The 27,474-nt window shown below is 48.0% G+C and overlaps 1 protein-coding gene and 1 non-coding gene across 8 annotated transcripts in view; one reads left to right on the top strand and one right to left on the bottom strand.

Moving 5' to 3' along the window:
* Positions 1-491: 491 nt before the first annotated feature.
* Positions 492-27,474, bottom strand: part of DIP2C (disco interacting protein 2 homolog C) — a 293,572-nt gene continuing 266,589 nt past the window's right edge. For 3 of the 7 annotated variants that reach the window (XM_061436555.1, XM_061436553.1, XM_061436557.1), the window contains 9 exons: positions 26,267-26,435; positions 22,840-23,010; positions 16,947-16,976; positions 15,486-15,547; positions 12,176-12,233; positions 10,723-10,797; positions 8,930-9,104; positions 6,846-6,969; positions 492-4,168 (listed from right to left, as the gene is read on the bottom strand). In XM_061436555.1, coding sequence (XP_061292539.1) covers positions 3,916-4,168; positions 6,846-6,969; positions 8,930-9,104; positions 10,723-10,797; positions 12,176-12,233; positions 15,486-15,547; positions 16,947-16,976; positions 22,840-23,010; positions 26,267-26,435 — 1,117 coding nt within the window. In that variant the 3' untranslated portion in view covers positions 492-3,915. The remainder of the gene's footprint in view (positions 4,169-6,845; positions 6,970-8,929; positions 9,105-10,722; positions 10,798-12,175; positions 12,234-15,485; positions 15,548-16,946; positions 16,977-22,839; positions 23,011-26,266; positions 26,436-27,474) is intronic. The other 4 variants (XM_061436559.1, XM_061436556.1, XM_061436552.1 and 1 more) reach the window with 2 other exon arrangements.
* On the top strand, positions 7,822-7,890 carry LOC133259988 (small nucleolar RNA SNORD31). The gene has a single exon (XR_009740648.1). It is a non-coding gene; the product is annotated as a small nucleolar RNA SNORD31 (small nucleolar RNA).

Here is a 27,474-nt window from a genome sequence, read left to right as displayed (position 1 = left end):
CTAACACAAAGGCACTCAGTGAGGCCTGGTGATTTTATCCTTTCCTAACCATTAGGCTGGAAGTCAGTTAACCCACTACCACTTTCCAAGACACAAAGACAAAAGAAACACAAAGATAATTTGGGTTGGAATTGTCAGCGAGACCTCGGTCCTGGCCAAGGAGCAGCAGAGGTTGTGCACACAGACTCACACTCCTTGTCCCTCAAGGTTACCAATAATCTGTACACTTGGAGAAAATGTGAACAAATATATTTAGATATATTTAAAAGAATTAAAAAAAAACATTTCACAAAACATTTGTTGCCATAGGAATTTTTTAGCAATAAATGCCCACATCAAAATTTAAACATTGTTCAAAGTATGATTATCTGTACTGATAAATAATGCAACAAATTATGTAAACAGAGTGGGATCCATTCCTGGTAGGAGTCACTACCTTCCTGGGATGGAAGCTGGCCCAGCTCTCCAGGGGACCAATTAAGAAACTGCTATTTTCAGAGCAACAAAAATAAAAGCTTTTATTTGTTCATTTGAATATAAAACAGGCGTTATCACAGATGTACAAAGCTTACTGGTGGTTTAACATACGAGAAGGTTGCTGTCCTTTGCACATAAAAATTTGTTTGGAACCGTGATTGGCTGAGCACATGAATCTCTCTAACCAGTCACCACACTATGAAGCAACGCTGCTAGCATCTATCAAGGGACCATTTCCCTTGGGAAAGTGTCAAGCAGGGTTAGATAGATATAACAAACAAGCACCATGAGGAAGCCGCCCTGTTGGTTGGTCTGAGTCTTGGTGGTCGCTGTGTACCCTCCTTTGTGCAAGTTGACCACACGGTTTTGTCTGACTTCAAAAGCACAAGGTCACGAGACAAACACTGGCTGTATTCTCATGAACGACTCGTCCCAGCAGTTTCCACTAACAGTACAGAACGATCCTCCTTTATTGCTAAGTGGGTGGTACTGAGAGTCTCATTCCCTTTTTCTTGCACAACAGAACCTGGATCCCAGCCCTGAGCCCTTGGCCCTCACCGCTGGCATAGGCAGCAGGACCGAGGCCTCACGAGGGCACCAGCAACCTCACACCCCCTTGCTGGGCCTAAGTCCCGCTTCCTCATCAGTGTCTGACCCGAAACTGCCCCCCTCCTGCCCTTCCACAGGGCGGGTGTGTGTCCTGTGTGTGTGGTGGGCCCCCCCACCCTTCCACACTGTGGGTGTATGTGTCCTCTGTGGTGGGGTCACCCCCGTACCCTTCCACATGGTGGGCGTGTATCTTCTGTGTTTGGGTCCCCCCTACCCTTCAACACGGGGGGGTGTGTGTGTGGTGGGGGGTGGGGTTCTCCCCGGCCCTTCCACATGGTGGGTATCTTCTGTGTTGGGGTCCCCCCTACCCTTCCACACGGTGGGTGTGTGGTGGGGTCCCCCCTACACTTCTACACAGTGGGCATGTATCTTCTGTGTGTGTTGGGGTCCCCCCCGGCACTTTCACACAGTGGGCGTGTATCTTGTGTGTGTGTGGTAGGGTCCCCCCAGCCCTTCCACATGGTGAGCGTGTACCTTCTGCGTGTGGTGGGGTCCCCCCTACACTTCCACACAGTGGGTATTTCTCTTCTGTGTGTGTGGTGGGGTCCCCTTGGCCCTTCCACATGGTGGGCAGGTGTCTTCTCTGTGTGTGGTGGGGTCCCCCTTGGGAAGCAGAAGACTGGGAATGTTTATCTGAAGCATGTGGAGAAATACTCATACACAGCAATGAAATCAAAATATTATTTTAAAAATCAAATAACCTGTGGAGATGGAAGAAACCCCACATGCAGACAAATTTTTAAAAAATGCCACTTTAAATTCTAACAGCAATTAGCCTTGGATCTCCGAAGTCAAACAAAACTCTCTTGTGGCAAAGGGCTCAGTGCCAGTGCACAGAGCAAGGCAGGTGAGACCACCACACAGAGACGGTCTCAGTCTCGCCAGCAACACTCTGAACCAGGCAGACCCCACACAGGAACCCCGGGCACACTGGGGCAATCATGGAGGGGATCTCACTCAGAAGCTGGTACCTCTTCTTGGCTGGACGCCGATGAGCTGGTTCAATCCAGGAGTGTGCGAGGGGCTTTCAAAATTTCAAGGTGCATGAGGCGGCGGCAGCAGCAGCAAGAGACGGAAATCAGAAGCATGTCCTTGCAGCAGGAGTGACGACGGGGCTGGGGACCTCCCACTCCAGCCAGCACAGCTGGGGCAGCTCCGTGCATGACCTCCTAGTGAGTCTCCTCCCTTAGAGCCGCTGAGGGAGTCAGCGCAACCCGCTGCCAATGACCACAGAACAACATTCCTTTTCATACCAAGGACCAAAAAAAGGGACAAACAAAACGATGAAAACACTGTGCAATGATTCTTGTAGCCGAGGGAGCGCGTGCAGTGGGCCCGCTGCTCCCCAGGCCACGCGTTGCGGTGGGCACGCGGCACCGACAGTCCGTCACGACCCCGCGGCAGAGGGAAAGTGCACACCCGGCTCCAGTCCGCCACCTCCGAGGCGCTGGCCCCACAGCTGGTCTCTGGCTCCAGAATAGAAGCTCTGGGCTGCAGGCCGTCTGGTTGCTCACACCAGCAACGGCGAGAGTCTATCTACAGTGCAGCGGAGGGGACACCATGCAAGTGACAGGTTCTGTGTTTTAAACTTTAAAATTCCCTTTGTTCTTAGTGAACTTATATCTCATATATATATATATCTGTTGTGATGCTATCCACGCAAGATAATACAACACTTTTTATATTAGCAAACATTACAAGACTTTAATATTCTTGAATGTTTTCTCTGTTATACTTCTAAAGAGATCAAAATAAATTAAACGTTTTGTACATAATTACATATGGAGTTAACTTATTTTATCTTTTTAGTTTAGTACAAAGATATCTGCAAGGTAATTGCCGAAATACACCTTATTTATAATTTCCTCTCATTCTATGATAACTTGGAGGGCCGATCATCAGTCTGTTTCTTGAGTATGTTTCTGACAAAGAAAGCGGCTAAAATCTAATTGGAAGGTGCTATTTGGAAGGCTTTCTCGTACCTTGACACACTGTCCTAAAAGGATGGGCTCCAGCAATGGCTTAAATCAGTAGCAGGTCCATGGCATTAAGATTTCATGACACATTAAAACAGAGAAAACAATTCTTTGTCACACTACATGAATTGTTTAAAAGAACCCATCTGGAGGGCAGAATATTTTTTTTAATTGCTATTTTGGCTTAACAAAATACCACATTTACGAAGAAAGCACTTATTATTCAATAATTAAAAAAAAAGAAAAGAAAGTTCTTGAAAAGGGCTTTTCCAACAAACTAAAGGCAGTTAACGCAAAGTCCTCGTGAGCAAACTTCACATTCACGTCTCATCCCTGTGCGACCAGGATGCATGGGAAGTCTCCCCACCACATGGTGAGGCTCTGCTGGGGAAGGTGCCCTGGTGCCCACACTTGCGACACTGAACAGGGGGCCCCGGGCATCTACATGCTGTAGGCCACGCAAATGGAGGCCCCAGGCGTGTACATGTTGTAGGCCACGTAGATAAGACACTACGTGGGCGTCTACATGTTGTAGGCCATGTAGATGGGGGCCCCAGGTGTCTACATGTTGTAGGCCACGTAGATGAGACACTATGTAGCGTCTACACATTGTAGGCCATGTAGACAGGGGCCCCGGGTGTCCTACGTGGGCGTCTACACATTGTCGGCCACGTAGATGGGGGCCCCGGGCATCTACATGTTGCAGGCCATGTAGATGGGACACTATGTGGCGTCTATATGCTGCAGGCCACATAAATGGGGGCCCCGGGCGTCTACATGCTGTAGGCCATGTAGATGTGGGCCCCGGGCGTCTACATGCTGTAGGCCACGTAGAAGGGACACTACATGGCGTCTACATGTTGTAGGCCACGTAGATGGGGTCCAGCTGGTCGGCCAGGAAGCCGTCACGCAGGTGCATGCGCTGCTTCTCGCCCCGGGAGTTGATGGGGATGACGCCGATGTCCACCACCACCACCACCCCCACCACCAGGTAGTGCTCCTCCAGGACCACGTTGGTCACCAGGGGGACCAGGTCCAGGGCTTCCTGCTCGGACCCATCGAGCTCAACCACAACCACCAGCAAGTTTGTCCAGGTGAACACGGCACTGGAAGAAAAAGAAGCATCACTGTACAATTGCAACAACTCCATTCTGTCTGGACGCCCCACTGGGTTCCTGTTAGGCACTGAGCCTTCTCTGGTCTGCAGGTTCCAGAGCAGCTCTGACACTCCATGCGTCCACACCTCTTACCAACCTGCTCTCGGGGTGGCAGCCCATCCCCGCCTTCCCTGGATCCACCCAAGGCCCTAAGGGTGCAGCCCATCCCCAAAGGCACTTGGGAAGCCTGCAGTGCAGTCGGCAGGACCGTTGCTGAGCTGGGACAGTGGGCACTAGGGCTAGTCAGACAGGCCTGCCTCTGTCCCCAGGGGGTGAACATGTGTGCCCATGAGCAGAAGAGCCACCATGCTGGGTCAGGTACCTCAGAGCTCGACTGCAGACCTGGGGCGCACGGACAGATTCTGTCTCAGGAACTGGGTGAGAGCAACACAGGGGACCTGATTCAGGTGGGTGAGTTCCTGGGGACACCAGAGCTCCATCCAGAAGTGTCTTACTTGGATCTTTCAGGAGGACCACCCACAGTATCTTGTCTGCCCAGTTTCTAAAAGCCTAACTAAGTCCAATGTTTTACACTTTAGGCCACCTTGACGTCAGGTAGTAGGGCTTTTAAAACATGAATGTTTAAGAACCTTAGAGCACCGGAGCCCCGTAGATGGCAGGGTCAAGCTCCGGGGCCTGCTGGAGTCAGATACAGAGAATGTTCTGTCTCAGCTGTGAGGCAGGAAGTGTCTGGGGAAAGTCATCACTGTTTCCTAAAAGCATAGGGTATGCCTGTTTAAAAAAAAATGTGTATTTTGCTTAGTATGGCCGATGATGACATTAAAATGGAAGAGGGACACTGGAGACTCCTGGGGCTGGCTCTGTGACGAGCGTCACCCCAAGGGAGCTGCACGAGAGAACTGCATGTCTGTGAGTCACGTGGGACTGTTCGTGGCCACGCTGGGGATGGTTTTATCCTGACATCTGGTGTTGAGGGTGCAGCATCAGGGTCAGTGTGGATCCCACAGTTCACTTAAGGGGTGCAGGAGGCAGCGGGAGGCTGCTGGAGCCTGCCTGGGGCCACAGCGGCTGAGGGTGGCTGGGCCGTGCTCAGTGAGGCAGTCACCGATGTGACCCAGCCTCACACACTCCCTTCTCTGCACCAAGTGACTGATGGGGCTGCCTGGGGGAGACACAAACCTGGGGAGGGGGTGACAGCAGAGCTGTGGTGCTGCTCGCAGTCTGAGGAGAGAAGCCCCTCATGACCGAGCCTGCTGCTCCTTCCCTCTTGGGGCCTCTGAGAGTAGAGAAAGGAGCAAGCTTCATGGCATCTAAGTGACGCTCAGAGCAGGCAAGAGAAACCCACAGGGGAACCCTGGCCACACACTTCCCAGTGGAAATGGCATCTTTCCAACTAGATAGAAAATATGTGAAGGAGGCAATACAAGCCACTTGAAATTATTTTCTTAAAAAATACAAAAACAGAAGGCTGAGATGGCTATTTACACCTCAGTGCAAACTGAGACGGACCCCTACCATTTCTGGCTGACACCTTTCTGGAGCTCCTGCCTCGACACACGACACGCGAGTGGAGAGGCAGCTTTAGAAGTGGAGGACTTGTGCTCAGACGGGCTTTTTGCTGCTCACCCTGAAACACAGCACCGAGTGGGGACGAAGCTCTGCCGTCCACTCGCCCCTTCTGTCTGCCGAGTCCTCTGGCGGTGCAGCATGTGGCCGAGAACACCAGCCTGTGTCAGCTGACAAGAGGCAGCCGACACTCGCAGGCTAACCCATCTGCCCCCCTAGAGATTTCAGAAGGAGTCTCCCTGGGGTCTCCTGCCCTGAGCTTACAGACAGGGCCCCTCAGGCCTCCTCCCTTCAGGGAACTGGGAGGGGAGAGAACAGTGGCCAGTGGTGCCGAAGCCACTGTCCATGCTCAAGTGCCATGTGAAGGCCCTGAGGAGTGATTGGTGCTGCTGCTTCCAGGCACAGTCCCTTCGCCCAAGGGGCAGCCTCCACATACATCCCTCGGCAGCACTGCCTGAGATGCAGTAGAGTCACATGAGAGGACCCAGCACAGCCAAAGCAACACCAAGCTCCCTGTGGTTCCATCACACGAGGGTTCAACTCTCTTATCACTACACATCTGAGTGGGAAAGAAAGCTGAGTTTCCGAGAATGTTCATAATCAAAGATTCCCTTAGTTCAAGTAATTGGTAAAGTTATTCTTGTCAGTTGTGTAAACCTTGGGATAATGACAACATGCAGTCCATCTTTCCTTAAAAGCAAGGAGACCTCTTTCATCTTTAGGGTACTGAGTGCATCAGGATGAGTTTAGAAGTGACTGACACGTGCAAGTTACAGCCACCCAGTGGCCAGGGCGGGCACGGTGTGGCCTCCAAAGGTGGTGGGATGGGTGACCCGTCATTGACGACCCTATGACGCTGCCAAGCATGGCCTCTCCTGGAGCTGAGGCCTTCCCACAGGGCTCGCTGGGTTCAGGCTCCCTGTGGACAGTGTTTTCCCCTACATCACATTTTCCGCAACAAAAAACCAAACAATCGGCTCCTTGGAAACACCCCCCAGCCATCCGTCCATCACCCTCAGGAAGAGCACCAACCGCACCAGTGGTGCTCATTAGAGGTTCGGGTTCACCCTGGCCCTCGGGCTGCCTGCCCGCTCCTCACCATTCCGTGACGCTCTTGTGGGCTCTGATGACCGAGGTCTCGATGTCTATCGGGTGATACCTCATGCCGCGCAGCTCCATGGCCTCGTCCAGGGCCCCCACCACGTAGAGGGCATCATGGCGCTCTGCGTGGGGAATGGACTCTATGTGAGCTTCGCTGCAAAATTGCTCGAGTCTCTTAAAGAATAAAGACGAGCGCTACCCCTGAACATGGAAGAGAGGTACAAGAAAGACCCCTGAACAAGGGTCCAGTCTCCCTTCTCAGGGAACCTGCAGCCCCAGATGCTCAGGGACGAGGTGTGGCGGTGGGGGGTGGGGGCCGTGTGGCCAGCCACATGCCTGCACAGTCCCTTCACCCAAGGGGCAGCCTCCACATACATCCCTCGGCAGCACTGCCTGAGATGCAGTAGAGTCACATGAGAGGACCCAGCACAGCCAAAGCAACACCAAGCTCCCTGTGGTTCCATCACATGAGGGTTCAACTCTCTAATCACTACACGTCTGAGTGGGAAAGAAAGCTGAGTTTCCGAGAATGTTGACAAAGATTCCCTTAGTTCAAGTAATTGGTAAAGTTATTCTTGTCAGTTGTGTAAACCTTGGGATAATGACAACATGCAGTCCATCTCTTAAAAACAAGACCTCTTTCATCTTTAGGGTACTGAGTGCATCAGGGTGAGTTTACGAGAAGTGACTGACACGTGCAATACCAGAAAATAAATCTTCTCCATCTCCAGGCTAAGGCAGACTAGATGGAGGCAGTCACTTGCTGACTTCTGACTGCAGCTGCTGGGGCCTCCACCCTCCCAGTCCCACGGACTCCACAGTGCTGAGGTCTGGGCTCACAGCTGCTGGGGCCTCCACCCTCCCAGCCCCACTGGGCTCCACAGTGCTGAGTGCTAAGCTTAGTTCCTCAAGGAATCCCAGAGGGCACCCTCCAGTGAAACAGTCTATGACTTCCCCAAACTGCAAATACAATGCCAGCCAGCGACTAGATCAATGCCGCCCCAGTCTGATCCCTGTGATGGGAAGGTGTTTTCTGAGCTTTTGCCTGCAGTGAGAAGCTGAGCGGGCTTCACAGCCCAGGACACTGTGTCGACCAGCTGCCAGCCTTATAATGTGTCTGTGCTGAGACTCCACAGCCTGCACGGACGTGCCTGCCCTCTGTGAGGGTGAAGAGGCTGGGCTCCTACGGAAAGGAGCGAGCCACGCTCCTGCTTAACACCAGTCTGAAGTTAGAAGGTCTGAAGAAAGAACACAGCACACAAAATGGAATCCAATCCTTGGAGGATATAAAATATGGAATGTTCTTATACAACTTACCTGTTTCAAATTAGCATACAATCATTTCAGCCTTCCTACATAAATGTTTTGTTTTTTAAACCTTAAAAAAGTAAAAGAAAATACAACACCAGAATATTTCGGTACTTTTCCCCTGCATTCTTGCTGGTCTGGCCTGGTTGGCACGGCTCCTACCAGGCAGGTGGGCTGGAAGTCTCACTGATCTCCGGGGCTGGCAGATCTCACAAGAAACCTCAGGCCCCCCACCCCGGAGTAACACTCAAGTCCTGCCTCTGTTTTCAGGAGTGGAGAGAGGACTCCAGGATCAGCAACGTGAGGAGCAGACAGGCTCCTACATGTCGGTTCTGTGTCACACCCACACCCAGCGCTACCCCTCTGCGCTACTGTTCCCTGAGGGCACCTGGCAGGACCAGAGCACTCAAGGCCAGTGCCTCCCGCTTGGAAGAGAACAATGCAGCTTCGGGGGATCCTGGGTGGGGCTGGAAGTGCCAGAGTTGGTGACAAGCCAGTGAGCTGCACTTACAGGCACTTGTTACAGACAACACAGCCCCCGGCCCCTGCCCTGATTTCACACGTGCTCCTAGCTCACAGAGGAGGACAGAGCATGGGACGTGCATCCTCAGCTGCTGACGCACACAGCCTGAACAGGCTCTCTCACCCTGGGCTCTCTCTCGCCCCACCCCGGCTCTCTCACCCTTGGCTGTCTCCAGGCTGCCTGCAGCAAGCACGCAAGCACACATGTTCTCCTGGGGCTGGGACTTCCTGCCTCCTATTGGGAATTCTCACCTCCATTTGCATCAGTGAGTTCAGTTCTCCGTAGAAATCCCAAGTAGCCTGTTCGTGCCCAGACTGTCTGTGTGTCTCCAAAGCTTAATCTTGAGTTGAAGTGATCCGACTGGAGGGATTCATCTCCATAAATAGTGAAGTAACCACTGGCATTGTGGGCACTGTGAACCCAGATCTGAAAGGAAGCAAAATGGACTGCATAAGTTAACCTGACATGATGTCCAGGGCAGAAACTACTTTTACAATTCAACGGATTGTATTCTGTCTGTCCCTGGCCTGCAAAAACAGGACGGCTTGTTTCCAGGGAAACACAGTCACCACAAAGTCTGCTGAAATGAAAACATGGAAGCACACTCGCGTTTGAGCAAACCCCCAACCAACATCTCGGAGAATCCTGTTGAAGTAGACGAACTAAGGGCTTTTGAAATAAATATCAAATGAATGAGGTTGTAAGAGTTTCCTTATATTTATTCAAATGTACTGATTGTTTCCAAAAAGCAAGCTGGAAAAATGTTAAAAAGCTTTCTGGCTTGTATACTTTGGGGAATATATTGTAAAGTAAAGTAACACAACACAAAAACTCTAGAAGAGAAAGGCATTGTAACAACAAAAAATGGAGGATAAAAATGCCTGCATGTTGTATCTTGGGAAATGGTATTTGAGTCAGGGACAAAGGGTCTGGCCAGCAGCCTTCCACCACACCTGCCAGGGCAAACCAGGCAGCAGCCCAGGGATGAGGGTCTCCAGCAAGTGAGGGGAAGAGAACCTGTCAGACAGGTTCCCAGCATGCCAGGGTGCAGGGGTCTCCGCCCCTCGGCCCAGCGCTCAGCTCTGAAAGGCCGTGTGCTGTGAGGACAGCAGGGGCCAGAGATGGCAGGCACCATGTTTAATTTTCATTCTTAGACGTGCATTTAAAGGAAATTCCTAAATAGGGTCCGTATAGCATTTCATCATCTCGATTTTGATCTTCACATGGAGAGAGATGAGTGAGGGGACAATAAACTGCCCAAGAAGGAAAAGGGTCTGGGGGTGACAGTGGCTGAGACTCAGGCCTCAACACCACTCCCTCCCTGTGTACACGTATGCGTGTGTGCCACGGTGCCTGAGAGAGCGGAGGGGCTGGTGTGTGAGTCGGGTGCCGTCAAAGGCAGTGCTTTGTGTGCGACCAGGACAGGTTAGAAGAAGAGAGGCAGCTGACCACAGGCTGGGTGGCACCTATAGGAGAGTCCTTGTGGGCAGGTCATGGTCACTGTGGCCTGGCCTTGGAGAGGAAAACGGGGGCGGGGTGGCAGACATGTTGAAGCAGGTTAATCAGGGAGTGAGGTGGACGGGAAGGGCAGAGGGCGCTCATGGCCAGCAAGCAGGGCGTTTCAGGACAGCAGCCCAGGAAGGGTCTCCTGTGGCCGCATGCAGCCAGTGGTGTGTGGGGCACAGGGTGGGTGGGGGGGTCACTGGATAGGTTGCATCGTCAATACAAGGGAGTAAAAGTGACTTTCTGACCCAGACAAACACCTGTCGTGTCCCCAGTCTGCCTGCCATGGTTGTTGGTGCTGCTATGATTTTGGGTTTGGCAAGATTCCCTCTGCACATTCTCTATCATGTTCCTGATGAAAGACTTCTCTGCTGTGAAGCAAGCACATGGAACTCAAATGGAGAGCTGAAAAACAAGGAAACTCTGCCCACACACAGGAAGTTTCCTCTTTGCTGAATGTTTTGGAGAGAAATGTGATAGTCGCTAAGCAAACACCACTTCATAATCCTGAACCTTCACAGACACCCATCCCATTCCTCACCTCGCCCAGATGTGAGTCTCCCAAGGGTCCTTTCGTTTCTGGATTGGCAATGATGATCCGCACCCCTGGAAGTATCTAAGTGGGAAGGAACAGTCTTGTTAGTAGGCAGACAGGCAGATGCTTCATGCAAAGTGCGTGTTTTCCCTATTAAAATGGTTTAGAAAGTGAATGGCTTTAAATCAAAATTGTATACCACAGCATCACATAATGACAGCAAATCAATGACATTTCATTGTAATTATGTACAATGACAAAGCCTGTGTTAAAATGATCCTAAAAGTGAGACTTTGAACAAAAACATGATAAATGACATAATTTAACAAGCTTGATGCTTGCAAAGTAGAACTAGCGGAGCTGCTTTGTGGTGTCCAGAAGAGACAGCAGTTCCGCCAGAGCGTCTGCCGCACCAAGCAGATGTCGCCCCTGTGGCCCTGCCCCTCCTCTGCCACACCGCCCACTTTTCCTGTTGGCTGACAATAGCACAACATTGATACTGAGCACCTCCTTCTTAATGGACATTTAGCTCAGAAATGCTCTGAATTCCACTGGAACCATGTAAAGAATCAAAAGCTGATTCTGGAAATTTAGAATGGAGCCCCTCTTGGTTCAGCTACTAACTGTACAGCTGAGATAAGGCAACACACCTGTAGTGAGAGCTATGGGAGCACGTCTGGTGAATGGCCCACCAGGTCAAGCTGGGTGGGTGGGCAGTGCTGAATCCCACCTTAAAGAAAACAGTACCAAGAACTTTAACCATCAGCCGTGAAGACACAGACTGTAAAAGGTCCCAAACAACATGCCTCTAGAATTATGTTAAGTGGAGAAGAGATCTGACAATAGGGGCCGGGGTGAAAAAAAGTCTTCATTCAGGTTTAAATACATTCCTTGCACTTCAGTTCTATAAATGACACGGCAGGCGACTAGCTGTCATGATAACCAGTCTTTGTCTAGTTCCACAGTAAACAAGCTCTGCCTGCCGGCCAAGGCCCATGGACATTTGGACCCAATGTACCGACAACATTGCCAGCCTGCCTTTCTCAGTTGGGGTAACCATGCCCAGAGGTGCTAAGTGTGAGTGAAGAGGCTGAGGAGCTGTCCCTATGGCCTCCTTTTCCTGCTGCTCCTCCTCTGGGTGGAATGCAAGGAAGGGCTGGAGTTGGAAAAGCTGCTGTAGACCCGGAGACACCCGTGGGAGTGGAGGCCACGCAGAACAGAACAGAACAAGAGAGAAGGTGCCATGGCCCTGGGGCTTCCTTTGACGTTCTGTGCTCATAGTCAAAACCAGTTGATATATTCAGTTCAGTTGCTCAGTCGTGTCCAACTCTTTGGATTTATTACTTTTCAAGAAAACTTTTTTGGAAAACAGTCTTCCATGTACTTCTTAACTTTTCAAAGCCCCCAAACTGAGACTTGTGTTCAAATGTATATGCATGTACCTTTCTTCCGTACTTACTTTTCCTGACTCCATCAGGGGCAAACTATGAGGAGAGCCTCTTTCCACTAAGCGTACTCTACAAAGAAAAACAGAAGGTGTTACTACTGTGTGCTCTGGACCCTGGCTCCCTCCTCCACATCTAGCACTTGGGTCAACGCCCAGTAGTTTGATGGGCACATTAGCTCTGTTGACAAGCATTACCCAATGCAAAGGGAGTCGAGGAGTCAAAGAAAAAGCAGACAACTGCAGAGAGGAGACAGTGGGGGCCACTACACAGGCCACAAGAGCATGGAGACGCAGCCCCACCTATCAACCCACAGCATCTGTGCATTGATGTAACGGGGTCAATACAGCGTGTGCAGAAAAGGGAGAGTGAGCATTAAGCTGCATTCCTCAAAGAGCTGCCACTCCTGTGACAGCAGACCTCTTGGGCCTGTCCCCTGCAACACAGGGGCCACAGACCCCATAGCACAGCATCCACCGCCTCAGCCAGGGACACTGGAGAGGACTGGTCAGTTCAGACAGCAAAATCTCCTTTCTGGAAAGAAGTGCTTTTCAATCTAAGAACTATTTGCTGGTGAGGTACTCAAGAACTGTGGAGGACCCTGGTGCCAGTCACAACCCAGCCCACTGAGCCCTCCTCAGCTGTATTACTTTATCCCATGACTGGGTTCAGTTCTCTCCATGTTACTCTCAGAGTGTGATGCTGACCAATCATCTACAGACAACTTTTACTTCAGGAAAATGGAGTGAAAGGGAACCCCCTCATTTCCAATTTTATCAATTTAATTTCTCTTTTTTCCTTGATACATCTGGGCTAAAAGTTATCAATTTTATTTGTCTTGTCAATGAACCATCCTTTTAGTTTTATTCATCTTTACTACTATTTTGCTTCTATTTCACTTTTTTCTGCTCTGATCTGTATGCTTTCTTTCTGGTATTAACTTTGGGTTTTGTTTGTCCTTCTTTCTCTAGTTGCTTCAGGTATAAGATTATGTTGTTTCTCTAGTTGCTTCAGGGCAGCCGGCCTCTCGTCCTCATCCTGCCCTCAGAGTTCATCTTGTCTCCTGTCCCTGCTGGGCAGGTGGATCTTATCTGAAATGCGAAAACTCTACTGCTAAGAATTTCCCTGTGGCCTCCTCCCTGCTGAGTGGTGGCAGGGACCTGGGCAAGCATGCCGGCCAGACAAAGAGTTTCTTCTCTGGTCAGCATGGAACAGTGCTCTATGTCAGTGATTTCAGGCAAGCAGGAAGGGGCACCAGGACCACTCAGGGGTGGTCCTGTCTTGTCAGCAAATGCCACATGGTGGGGGTGGGGGGGGTGGGGTGGTCTTTCACCCACTTGAGAATATCCACAAGAGCAAAGAAAAAACCACCCCTAGAAGAAGGCAGAGCTGTGTCTCCTGGAAGAGCTGAGAGACATGCACACGCGTTCAGCACATATGAGAGGGATGCAGGCTCACAGAAACCCAGGAAACTTGTGGGAGATAAGAGGGCGTAGGCTGGAGTGGGCGGGCAGCTCTGTCCACCGCCTGTGCACCACAGACAGGGAGGCTCTCTCCTGACTGCACACCGCCACCCAGCACTCCCAGGACATGGCACAATCAGGAAACCACACCTTCTGCCCCACGGGTGCTGTCAGGAGCCGGTCACTTCAGAGCCATGGAAAACAGCCAGTATGGCATGTCCTGGCGCTGGTCAGGAGGGCATGGGGGCGCCTGTCTCTTGATGGCCACTCCAGTGGTCACTGGTGACCTGGAGGACGAGCGCCACTCACACCAAGAGGAGCCGATGGAGCCTAGTGTGGTCCACCAGGCGGCCCTGCCTTAAGTGTACTGACGGTGTTCTGTATCTGATGCGCCCACAACAGCATCTTAGGGAAAAACCCCAATGATCGTTTTGGGCCAACCCAACATAAAATTATCTTCAAATAATTTTTGTAGGGAGTAAAGCAAATTTCTTTTTAAAGCCTACTAGTTATGTTTGGAAATGTTATGCCCCCAAAGAGGTCCCTTAATCTCTTCAGCACTAAGGGTCTGCATCTTGAAGATGTCTGGATAGGCCTCTGCTGCAGGGGGCTGGTGTCTCTTGGGAGCCAGTGGTTCTTTCTGCTACCAGACGGGCTGTCTCCTGGGAGTCCCTGTGAACAGCAGGGTCTAAAACAAGGGTTCCAGGGGATCAGGAGGCACCACCAAGAGTGAAGCAGAACAAAGTGTTCAGGGGAACACAGTGCTTCTTAGTCTCAGCACCACTGCCGTTCTGGTCATCTGCTGTGTGGCAGAGGCCTGTCCTGGGCACTGCAAGATGTTCAGCTGCCTCACTGGCCTCCACCCACCACATGCCACCAGGACCACTTCCCACATCATGCTCATCAGACAGGGCACCACGGCAACCCATCTGCAGTGGGGCATACCACCTGGGTATGACTGGCCTGAATGGCATGGCAGGCCCCTCCGTAGCCCTGCCCCCGACACTCTCTCACATGGGAACTCAGCAGGCAAGAGGAACACACTTGGCCAGGCCAAGTGGTGGCTCTTGGTTTCCCACCCACAACTCTCCCCAGCTCTCTCACATGTTGTGAGCAAATGCACATGTCGGTAGGCACCACTGAGAACAAGCAGACACGGAGCACAGTATCTGGCCTCACAACACATCCACAAGCACCTCCAGCCACTTATAAAAGGACTCTTTGTATCAGAACCACTCTATTATCACGTCAAAGAAACAGCAATGCACGGGAATCTCCACAACCACACAGAGGAACAACCCAATCACTGGGGACGTCTGTAGAAAAACGACAGAATTCTCTCCCCCTCAGGCACATCAGGAGGCACCCCTTTGGGAGCTGAAATTCTGTGACAGATTTCTGATTTTCTCCCCACCTTCTGTCCCACCCCGTGAGGTGGATTCACAAGCATCCACCAGCACATTCCCTTTCGTTCTTGCTCAAGGTTGCTTATTAGGAAATTGCACAGAAAGGTAACTTGACTTACAGTTCAGTTTTTCCTGAAAATGCCTTGACAAAAATTTTTGACTCATGCAAAGAAATGTGAGCAGCATTGATATTTTATGAGGTGCAAAACAGCAGCTGACTAGTGTTCAAGAAAATGTCAAGTCTGACAGAGTTTGAGAAAAGGCCACTCTGACTGCAGCGGCTCTGGGACAGCTATTGTCAGAATCAGGAGCTGCTGCCCCGGTGGGACGTGAGGTGACGTACGTGGAGTGTTGCGAAAGCTCACTCTGTGGCCCCTGTGCTCAGGGCAGACGACTGCACTCCTCCTTTCAGAGGAACACTGCACTCTGGGTGCCGGGAGACAAATTCACAATACCTGTCATGTCTCAGAGCTCTCATGTCCACATAGACGGTGGTCGGATCGGGCCCCGATGTTCCCTGCAAGCAAGGACACAATGCGATTAATCCTGTTTGCCTGGGAGGAGCTGCATCTGTGCTTCCTACTGGCTGGGAACGTTTCTTTGGTAAGGTCTGAAACTGAACAAAACCCCAAAGCACTAAAACCACACCTCTCCCTTGATAACCTAACTCTGAAAGAATATCTTACCAAGATAACTGACTTTCATATAGCTTGACTGCTAATCATTTATGAAAATTAGAAAGGAAAGGGGTATCTCTCCAAATAAAAAGAGGCTGAAATTACAGAGGTAGCAGAGGTTTGGCAAAAGCAGGTTGTTGAGGAAGTGAAGCATCATTTGCTGAGAGGCTTTCACTACATGCATCCCCAAAAGTGTATTTTCAGAGCTCAAGGTACTGAGGCAGAACATGTTACACGAGCTGACAGACTGAGGAAGAAGAGATAAAAGACAATGATCTTGTTCATTCTGGTTCACTGTGCCCTGGTTTTCCTCCAGGGTGGGAGGCCGTTTTTGCCCAAGACGTAAGTCAGGGAGGTAGCATGTTTATCACTGGTCATCTCAGCAGCACCCTGCGGTCTGAACTATTTATTTAAACACAGGGTCCTGAAATCCTGGGATCATAAATCTCTTCAAAATACATACTGAGTTGATTTCTGAACAATCATCTCTGTTTATATAAAAGCAATGGCATTAAAGCTACATTACAAACAAAAATTCTACATACATTTCCTGGGAAAGTAATGCACTACTTTTGGTAGAAAAAGACAGAACCTAAAAGAAAAAAAAATCTGTCAAAAAATAAGGAGACTCTCAGATTTATTTGAAGAACTACACTAAAATTCTTCATGAGAGAATCTTAACCTTATATCAAAGGCACACTTCAATATAAGAAAAAGAAAAAAATAAAGACACCTTCATTACACCACACTGGACCACACGATAACCTCCCCCGTCCCCTGAGAAAGCACATGCAATCAGCCTGGAGGAGGAGCTGCCCTGCCGTGAGGACACAGCACCCTTGCTGACCTGCGGCTACTCCGGGGGCTGTGTCACAGACCAGAGCTGAGTGGAGGAACAGTTTGTGGTCTGAGCAATGCAAAGCACGTAACCACAAGAGGCCAATTAAAAACCAAGAAATCAGAAAACAGGTCACTAGAAGCAAAAAATGAAGCAAAACAGAGATGACCCCAAACTGGCAAAGACACCACAGATCGTGTAAATGGAAGCACAGCGTTTGTCACAAATGCAAGACGTCTGAAGAGATCTGAGACGTGACATCACGCTGGCTGTCGGCCCTCCTGCCCATGGGTCCACAAGCCCAGCCCATCTCCGCACTCAACTCCTCGTCTGCCCACTGCTGGGAGCTGATGAGACTGTGTGGTTACAGGCACTGGTGTGGACGGGCGGGCAGTCCCTACCTGCTCGGCCAGCTTCCACAGCCGGTGAGGCTACAGCAGCAGGAGGTGGGAGCAGAGGACACCAGACCAACAGAAACCGAACATCGAGGACACACACAGACACAGAAACAGACAACCCAGCAGTACAAGTGGGATGAAGAAGAGGGAGGGGTGGGGAGGAGAATGCAAAAAGCAGAGAACAAAGTAAAAAGAAGATCAAAAACAATGTCAAATATGGAAATCATTAAAATCAATCACTGTACCATTAAAGGCTAAAAAAAAATCTAAAAAGATGTTCACATATCCACAGAGCAACAGAGGAGGTAACAGATGACTGGCCACGGGCAGGTGGGCCTGAAGAACTGCTTTTCATACATACGGTCAGTGGGTGTTGATTTTATGGTACTTTTCTCTAGTTTCTGTTCTTTACTGAGAAAGCGGGGAGTATGAATTTAATTGACCAAATCTGTCGAGTGTTCCTCACTGAAATAGCTTCAAGTTTCTTACTACAATAATGAAGGTGACCCTGGAAGTCTGTGAATCTTCAGGCTTTCTAGCCCTGCTCATCTACAAGATTAGGACAAGAAAAGAGTTCAGAGTACGCATGAAGCATGGACCAAACCTCAGGCTCCTCGCTCAGCAGTGCGGGAGGGACTCCCCAGACTGCCTCCCCCTCAGCTCTGTCCTCCAAGACGCTGCATCCCCTTCCCTCTCATCTGCCAGGTTCCGGTGCCCACCTCCACCATCCAAAAGCAACCGAGTCCACAGGCGAAAGACCCTAAAGCCACTAGGGGCAGCTCTCCTCGGATGCTGCATGTCTTCCCCGGCTGACTGTCCCTCCCAACATCCTGAGAAAGCTGGAACAAGCCCAGGTTTCTGCATGGGAACAGTCCTGTGTGGGTCTGGCCTTGTGCCGCCCCACTCAGGTCCCTCAGAATCTCATGCATCACCAACATTTCTTTCTACAGTCACCACAACCTGCTAGTTGCACAACTCAGCCTCCCCAAGACCAAGGGACACTTCTAGAAGGGGGCCCACGGACACTAGAAACATGATTCTGAGAGCACAGCTCAGATGCGGCTCCATTCCTTGTCTGGATAAGGTCCCTGGCTACGTACCTTGAGAGATGGAGGCCTGCCCTCTCCCAGAGCACTCAGCCCAGTCGAGGCCCTGAGGAAGCATGGCGGGCCATCCAGCTGAGAAAACATGCCCTCAAACAACAACCAATCAACTGAAAACACTCACTGTTTTGACACACGCTGGTAACCCTGGGGTTCCATAAGAAAAATGGCATGACCTTCACAATACCTTCAAGCGCTTAGGACAGGGCTTGGAATTTGGGAAATACCTTAGCATTTCTGTTTTTCATGTTTTTACATTAAGGAATTGATGGTGATTCTCTCTAGGCAGATGGGTATTATTTATTGGCTGGTCTGTATTTCCCGATTTTTTGCTTCTTAAAATAAATATTCTTTGGTAAAAAATTCAGTCTCTAAAAATTCATAACTTTTCAGGTTGTTTTCCTTATTTGTATAATTGTTCTTAAAAATTCAGTTTTGGTATATTTAATATCTTTATTACATATTTCTCATGTGTCAGGCCCTGCAGAAATACAATGGGAACAAGAAATGTGGGGCTTCTGCTCTCAGACCTCAACCTCAAGCTATGCCTTCTCTGTTTTGGGTCAGTTCAGTTCAGTCACTCAGTCATGCCCGACTCTTAGCAACCCCATGCACTGCAGCATGCCAGGCCTCCCTGTCCATCACCAACTCTTGGAGCTTACTCAAACTCATGTCCATCGAATCAGTGATGCCATCCAACCATCTCATTCTCTGTCGTTCCCTTCTCCTCCCGCCTTCAATCTTTCCCAGCATCAGGGTCTTTTCCAGTGAGTCAGTTCTTCATATCAGTTGACCAAAGTATTGCAGTTATTTCAGCATCAGTCCTTCCAATGAATATATTCAGGAATGATTTCCTTTAGGATGGATTGGTTTGATTTCCTTGCTGTCCAAGGGACTCTCAAGAGTCTGCTCTAACACCACAGTTCAAAAGCATCAATTATGTGGCATTCAGCTTTCTTTATGGTCCAACTCTCACATCCATACATGAACTACTAGAAAAACAATAGCTTTGACTAGACGGACCTTTGTTGGCAAAGGAATGTCTCTGATTTTTAATATGTTGTCTAGGTTGGTCATAGCTTTTCTTCCAAGGAGCAAGTGCCTTTTAATTTCATGGCTGCAGTCACCATCTGCAGTGATTTTGGAGCCCAAGAAAATAAAGTCTCTCACTGTTTCCATTGTTTCCCCATCTATTTGCCATGAAGTGATGGGACCAGATGCCATGATCTTAGCTTTTCGAATGCTGAATTTTAAGCCAACTTTTTCACTCTCCTCTTTCACTTCTATCAAGAGGCTCTTTAGTTCTTCCTTACTTTCTGCCATAAGTGTGGCATCATCTGTGTATTTGAGGTTATTGATGTTTCTCCCAGCAATCTTGATTCCAGCTTGTGCTTCATCCAGCCCAGCATTTTGCATTATGTACTCTGCATATAAGTTAAATAAGCTGGGTGACAATATACAACCTTGATGTACTCCTTTCCCATTTTGGAACCAGTCTGTTGTTCAATGTCTGGTTCTAAGTGTTGCTTCTTGATCTGCATACAGATTTCTCAGGAGGCAGGTAAGGTGGTCTGGAATTCCCATCTCTTGAAGAATTTTCCAGTTTGTTGTGATCCACACAGTGAAAGGCTATGGCTTAGTCAATAAAACAGAAGTAGATGTTTTTCTGGAACTCTCTTGCTTTTTCTATGATTCAACGGATGTTGGCAATTTGAAATCTGGTTCCTCAGGCCTTTATAAATCCATCTTGAACATCTGGAAGTTCACAGTTCACATACTGTTGGAGCCTGGCTTGGAGAATTTTGAGCATTACTTTGCTAGCATGTGATGTGAGTGCAGTTGTATGATAGTCTGAACACTCTTTGGTGTTGCCTTTCTTTGGGATTGGAATGAAAACCGATCTTTTCCAGTCCTGTGACCATTGCTGAGTTTTCTAAATTTAAATTTGGAGTTTAAATTTCCAAATAGAAATTTCCACTTTAACAGCATAATCTTTTAGGATTTGAAATAGCTCAGCTGGAATTCCATCACTTCCACTAGCTTTGTTTGTAGTGATGCTTCCTAAGGCCCGCCTGACTTCGCACTCCAGGATGTCTGGCTCCAGGTGAGTGATTACACCATTGTGGTTATCTTGGTCATGAAGATCTTATTTGGGATCACAATCACATATTTTTTTATTTATGCAAAAATTAATAGAAAATAAACATTTCCACTGACCAACCCTGCCTTGCGCTTGTTGTTGCTTTTGCCCACATTTTTGTATGTTCACGTCACAGGGCGCTTTGCAGAACTGTCAACTCAGAGACGTCCTTCTTGGCTAACCTAACCATAAAACTGCCTCCTCTGTACCCCTTTTATGCTCTTACTTCAGCTTTCCTAAGAATATTTTACTCACTTACTGAAAAATTCATCTGTATGTCTACTGTCCATGTGGGTCCCTGAGGGCCAGAACTGTGTCTTGAGTTTATCTAAGTAAAATCTGACTCTGGCTGACATGAGGCTACTCCCAGGATGGAACATGCCAGAGACCCCACATCCACATGTGGGGTAACAGGGTTCTGCACACAGCCTGCTGTGAGCACACATGGTCCAGCCCCCCAAACCACAGAACTCCACAACTCTGAGGCACACCTGGCTGCAGGCACAGCAGGGGGAGGCCTGCACTGCTCAGGGGGACGCACTTGAGTTCACCTGATTCATCTCTGCTGCCAGACTCATTAATACTGTCAGCTCTTTGCTAATACTGATCATTCAGAAAAAGGAAAACTGGCTGAAAATTAGATTCGAGTAAAGCACACAAGCAGAAAAACTTAAAACATACAAAACCCCTTAGAGACACTGCCAAGATCCCAAACGAGCACTGTGGCCCGGGACTGGCAATGCCCACTCTGCCTCCGCATCATGCTGATGGGGTTGCTTTCCATAAAAGAATATATTAGTTTTCTTTATTAAAAGTATAGAACTTCAAGTATTCCACATTCTTGTAACACATATTTATTAAATATTTACAAAGCACCACCAGGTCCAGTGCTAGGTGGTAAGGACACAGACAGATGGCACTTGTATTTCAGGCCACAAGGTGCCAAGTACCTATGTGCCAACTTCATTCCTGGCTTCTTACCCTTATTTTCTGTCAGCTCTACCCTTTCTATTATTTTTAGTGTATTTTACTTTTCCCTACTTAATTTACTGCTTCCTTATAAAAACTTCTTAAAACATTTTGGATTAAGTAGATGGAAATAAATGAAAAAAAGAGGTAAATAACATAAGTGCTTTATTTCTAGTGTCTACAAAGTTTTAATTTTATATATTATAAAGTGTTGTAGAATTCTTTGTTGCCTGTGTGAAGTGGACAAGTGCTGAATGTTTGTTAATATGGGATCTATTCTATGTCCTTCTCCCTTCATTTTCCAGCATTCTGAGAGAGAAGAATAACATTGCTGTGGGCAGGAGCCTGTCTCTCTCAGATTCCTGTGGACTCGTGATTCACTGCTTGCAGGAGAAGGGAGTGTTACAGAATCCTATAGCTGGATTCATCTAATGAGTGCATTTCTCATTTCTTCTCAAGCAGAACAGATAAAGGTGAAGAGGAAAAGAAAATCTCAGCATTTAAAGGACTAGCTGGGCAAATCAATCCAATCCTTCAGATTACTTCAATCACAGAACAAGGCTCAGTGGACTCCTGAGGACTCTGGTAGTTACACACGTTTAAAAATGGAGCTGATTCAAAGAGAAGGGAGACAGAGGCAAGGAACATCTAATGAAAATCAGAAAACCTTCCTGTCGCTGATTTTTCTAAAGTGATCTTATTAGACTGATCATGTGGGGACAGTCAGTCCTTTGTCTCTGAAGTCTAAATACTGAGAGCTCTAGCCCAGGAGTCAGCAGACCAGGAGCTTTCCATGGTTGCCCAAGGGGAACTAGAAGCAGCATCTTGGGCTACACATGGGGGACATGATGGGTGGCAGGGAGGGGAGCTCGGGGAGTTGGTTTGAGGCAACTGTCCTCCACTCCAGCACCTGCTGTAAAGGAAGTTCCTGTCCTTTTCATAAGCGCAAAGGAACTGAGCCTGCAGCTGAGCCTGGGAGCAGTTCATTTTGGCTGAGGCGGCCTGAAGGGCACTGGGGGGAGGTTCCCACATGACTTTCCTCTCCTTCATAAACTAGATCTCAGGTAAAGAGTTCAGAGCAGGAGAGAACAGTGAAGATGGTCAGAAGTGGGCTAATGAAGAGACAGGAAACAAATATTTTTGGCCACATAGGATACAGGCTACCTTACAAGGTCAGCCTCACTTATAGCTCTACCTTAGAAATGCGGCAATTAAGTGCGGCATTGAAGTGTTACTTCAATGGTGTCACCACAGGAGCAAATTTGTGAACCTGCATAACGTACTGGAATTCTCCCTACAGAAATCACTGTCTGCATACAAGAGACTAATTACTTCAAGGGACAGGATTTCTTGCCACAGTGAAACATTTGTTTAGTATCTCATCTTTAAAGAGCCTGACTTGAGAGGTTTGGACAAACAGCAACTCTTGCTACAAAACTTGAAATGTCCCAGGACAGAATAAGCCTGTGAATGCTAGTTATGAATAATGGTTACTGACAAATGCAGACTTTAACTAAAAGAAAAAGGAAACAAGTGTGCACCAACCACATGCATTTGATTGAAAGATTCCTTCTAAATATGGGTTAGCATCAGCAGGGAACTGTGGTGAGCAGTTTGGCGCTGTATGCCTGTCTTTAAAAGTCACTCTGTAACCCACGCACTTATTGGCATCAAGGAAACTCACCTGCAAGCAAATTGCCAGGTTCACTCGACAGCCAAACGAGGTGCTAACGGCCCGCGGGTGGAGGCCCAGGTCTTTGAACAGTTTCGAGAAAGACTGGGTGAGTGCTATTCGGGGCCGCTCCTCTGCCACCACCACACAGGTCCGCACGCGGGACAAGTCCAGTCCTCGTGCCTACAAATAATGACAGAGGCAGGAGGTCACACTTGCCAGTGTTAAGGTGTGACCTGCAGGCTCCTCACCCAGACCCACAAAAACCGCAGAAACTCCACAAAGATATTCATTCCCAGAGCTCTGAGTCCACACTAGTAATCAAAATGCTATAGAACATACGTGTAAACAAAAAACGGCCCATATCCGATTATCAAGGATGCCATTACAAGCATTTAAGTAACTGAAGCAGCATAATAAGGAGCAAAGTTGAAGAAAAACCAGATCTGGATAACATAATTAAAGGACAGGGTACGGGGAGGAACAGAAGCACCTGTATATACTCCTGTGAGCCTGGATACACAGAACACACATTGGAGAGAAATGAGAAACCTACTTTTAATACAGGAATGGAAAACAAAAACATCTGGGCAGCTTCTTAAACACCGTTCTCCTTTCAGGTCCTGAGCTTGAACTGTCACGATGAAGCACAGCTCATTTCTGCCCAAATTCCATCAAGCGAATGACATGGAAACACCCTGGAGCTGGAAATTAAGTGTCTTGAGCATAACACACCAGACAGAGCCCAGGAAGAGCACAGACCGTGATGGGAATGGCACTGACATGGGAGCATGGGAGCGACGGGGTCTCCAGCGCACACAGGAAAGTCACCAGGAGCCAGCCGCAGCTGGGCGAGCTGACAGGGTCCCTGTGCTGAGGGCGACCTTCCAGACATGCTGCTACATGGGGCAAGATGAGTGTGCCAAACAGGAGGTCCCCTAACACACACATGTTCTGGGGGAATGCAGCCTGTGCTCTGGACGGTGCACCTGGGGCCAGAGATTCAAAATTTGGCCCTGAAGTTTATTAAATATAAGAACTTGGAAAAGGTGCTTGATTTCTCTGTAATGTAAGTCTTCTCATCTTTAAATGGAGACAATAATGGATCCAGTTCAGAGAGCCACTGTAAGCGTTAAACTAATCAAAGTGTGAAGTGCTTAGATTTCATTTATTTCATTTGGTCATTTACATATGTACCCTGTGGGAAAGTTCATGAAACATAATCATTTTGTAGCATACATAGGTGGACATGAATAATAATTATGTTTTATAAATTTCTTTTGCTATATAAATATAACTTCAAGAAATAATATGCCAGCAAATTTGGAAAACTCAACAGTGGCCACAGGACTGGAAAAGGTCAGTTTTCATTCCAATTCCAAGGAAAGGCAACACCAAAGAATGCTCAACTACAGCACAACTGCACTCACATCACACGCTAGGAAAGTAATTCTCCAAGCCAGGCTTCAACAGTACGTGAACCGTGAACTTCCAGATGTTCAAGCTGGTTTTAGAAAAGGCAGAGGAACCAGAGATCAAATTGCCAACATCCACTGGATCATAGAAAAAGCAAGGGAGTTTCAGAGAAACATCTATTTCTACTTTATTGACTATACCAAAGCCTTTGACTGTGTGGATCACAATAAACTGTGGAAGATTCTGAAAGAGATGGGAATACCAGACCACCTGACCTGCCTCTTGAGAAACCTATCTGCAGATCAAGAACCAACAGTTAGAACTGGACATGGAACAACAGACTGGTTTGAAACAGGAAAAGGAGTACGTCAAGGCTGTATATTGTTACCCTGCTTATTTAACTTCTATGCAGAGTACATCATGCAAAATGCTGGGCTGGATGAAGCATAAGCTGGCATCAAGACTGCCGGGAGAAAATATCAATAACCTCAGATATGCAGATGACACCACCCTTATGGCAGAAAGTGAAGAGGAACTAAAGAGTCTCTTGATGAAAGTGAAAGAGAAGAGTGGAAAAGTTGGCTTAAAAACACAAGATTCAGAAAACTAAGATCATGGCATCTGGTCCCACCACTTCATGAGAAATAGATGGGGAAACAGTGGAAACAGTGGCTGACTTAATTTCGGGGGGCTCCAAAATCACTGCAGATGGTGACTGCAGCCATAAAATCAAAAGACACTTTACTCCTTGGAAGGAAAGTTATGACCAACCTAGACAGCATATTAAAAATCAGAGACATTCCTTTGCCAACAAAGGTCCACAGAGTCAAAGCTATGGTTTTTCCAGTAGTCATGTAGGGATGTGAGAGTTGGACTATAAAGAAAGCTGAGCACCAAAGAATTGATGCTTTTGAACTGTGGTGTTGGAGTAGACTCTTGAGAGTCCCTTGGACTGCAAGGAGATCCAACCAGTCCATCTTAAAGGAGATCAGTCCTGAGTGTTCACTGGAAGGACTGATGAAGCTGAAACTTGAAAACTTTGACTACCTGATGCGAAGAGCTGACTCATTTGAAAAGACCCTGATGCTGGGAAAGATTGAAGGCAGGAGGAGAAGGGGACGACAGAGGATGAGATGGTGGGATGGCATCACTGAGTCAATGGACATGAGTTTGGATAAACTCTGAGAGTTGGTGATGGACAGGGAGGCCTGGCGTACTGCGGTCCATGGGGTCGCAAAGTCCAACATGGCTCAGCGACTGAACTGAAGAAATAATAATTTATTTCTGTAGCTTAATATCAAAGTTACCATGCATTTTGCTTTCTCATTCAAGCTTAATGCACTGGATCTGAATAGGGAAACAAAATCCAGGAGAGAGAAATACATTGCTTTACTAATGCCAAGTGTATAGGTAATTTGTATGTATATATACATACACACAAATATAACCTGGGTATACACACACTCTCTCTCTCTCTCTCTCACATACGAGCATAGAAACAGTGAACAATTGGAATACTAACAATAACAGGTCTTACAATTATTCTCTCCTAGTTACTTGAACATTATGGTATGTCTACCCAGATGTCCTCGGCTATCACATAATGGTAATTGAATATTAACAAATAAAACCAAACCACTGTTCACTGAACTGTACAAATGAAATCTGGTTAGGATCCAGATATACCAATCAAAGTCTTTAAGAAAAACGAAATGAGTGGCTAAATTAAGACCTATGACTGTAACCTCATCACTGGAATAAAACTGAATCTACCAACAATTAAAAAGGCAGTTCAGGCCACTCCGAGCAGCCCGAACAGAATTAAAGACATCAATAACATACGTTCTGATCTCTAACTCTGGCAGTGGGAAAACATTCATGGTATAAAACGAGGTTTTCATGTAGAAGCAACTCTGTAAATCCTCAGGTGACAGTGGCTGCCCCACCACACCTCTTCCATGCCCTCCAATACTGTGTTTCCCCAGGATGCTGGCAATGCTCCAAGCACTCTTGCATTGCTTACCTTGAGGGATTCTGTCTGTGATCCCAGCCCCTTGGTGCACAGTTCCATCACTGAATAGGAGCAAAACGTATCCCGGACTTTGTACTGACTCACAGCAAGCAGCCACAAGGCAGGGTTGGTCTCCAGCTCTGCCGGTGGGATGAGGATGGACTGGTGCCCAGAGTACACGCTGCAGAGAGACACGGGAGGGCTCAGCGAGGATGGAGGAGAGGGATCCACTGGCCTCTGAGAAACATCTGCTTCCATTTGCAAGAGGGTACAGTCACATCAACTCTACTCTCGGTGTTTTTAAATAAAAAACAAAAGGTGTTTATGAAAACATTCTGAACAATACAAAAGAATTATGTAACTATGATCTGCAGTTACTGTCATTTTGAGCACTTAAGTGAGGTATCTCAAAGCTACGATGCTGGTAGGTTTCTCTAAAAGCTACTACACTAACAAACTGAATCTCACAGTAGGAAACATAGGACTGAATTTTGGTTAAAAGGTCTGAAAGTTCGGAAGAGCAGTTAACGAACTGGATGCTATCTGGTTTAGCAACCGAAGTTTCACTGGGACCTGGCCCTCAGTCCTTGCAGTACTGTCTTCCGTGGCCACATCAACAGGCAGAGAAGAGGGCTGCAACAGAGGCCATGCAGGCTACATGTGTACTAAACAGCCAACTGAGGAAAAGCATGCCCAACTCGAATTCAGAAAACTGACATTCAGAGTAAATAAAACTAAGACAACTAGAATAGGATTATAATTTCACTCAAAATGATCTAAATAAATACCAAAAAAGAACTAAGGAAAATACATGCATTCTCTTGTGTGCAGGCTCAGTCACATCCTGCTCTGTGACCCCACAGACTGGAGCCCCCCAGCCTCCTCTGTCCATAGAATTCTCCAGGCAAGAATACTGGAGTGGGTAGCCTCTCCCTTCTCCAGGGGATCTTCCCAACCCAGGGGTTGAACCCAGGTCTCCCACACAGCAGGCGGGTTCTTCACCATCTGAGCCCCAGGGACGCCTGGATGGAGTAGCTGACTGACAAAGCTGTTAGCTTGTAGGGTACAGCACAGTGATTCAGTTATACACACACACAGATGTATTTTTTCAGATTCTTTTTCCTCATATGGCAATACAAAATATTGAGTATAGTTCCCGTTACCTATTTTATTTTATATATAATAGTGTGTATATGTTAATCTCAAACTCTTAATTTATC

This window comes from Bos javanicus, chromosome 13 (genome assembly GCF_032452875.1).
Source record: "Bos javanicus breed banteng chromosome 13, ARS-OSU_banteng_1.0, whole genome shotgun sequence".
NCBI classification, from domain to species: Eukaryota; Metazoa; Chordata; class Mammalia; order Artiodactyla; family Bovidae; genus Bos; species Bos javanicus.
This window is presented reverse-complemented; position numbering and strand designations above follow the sequence as displayed.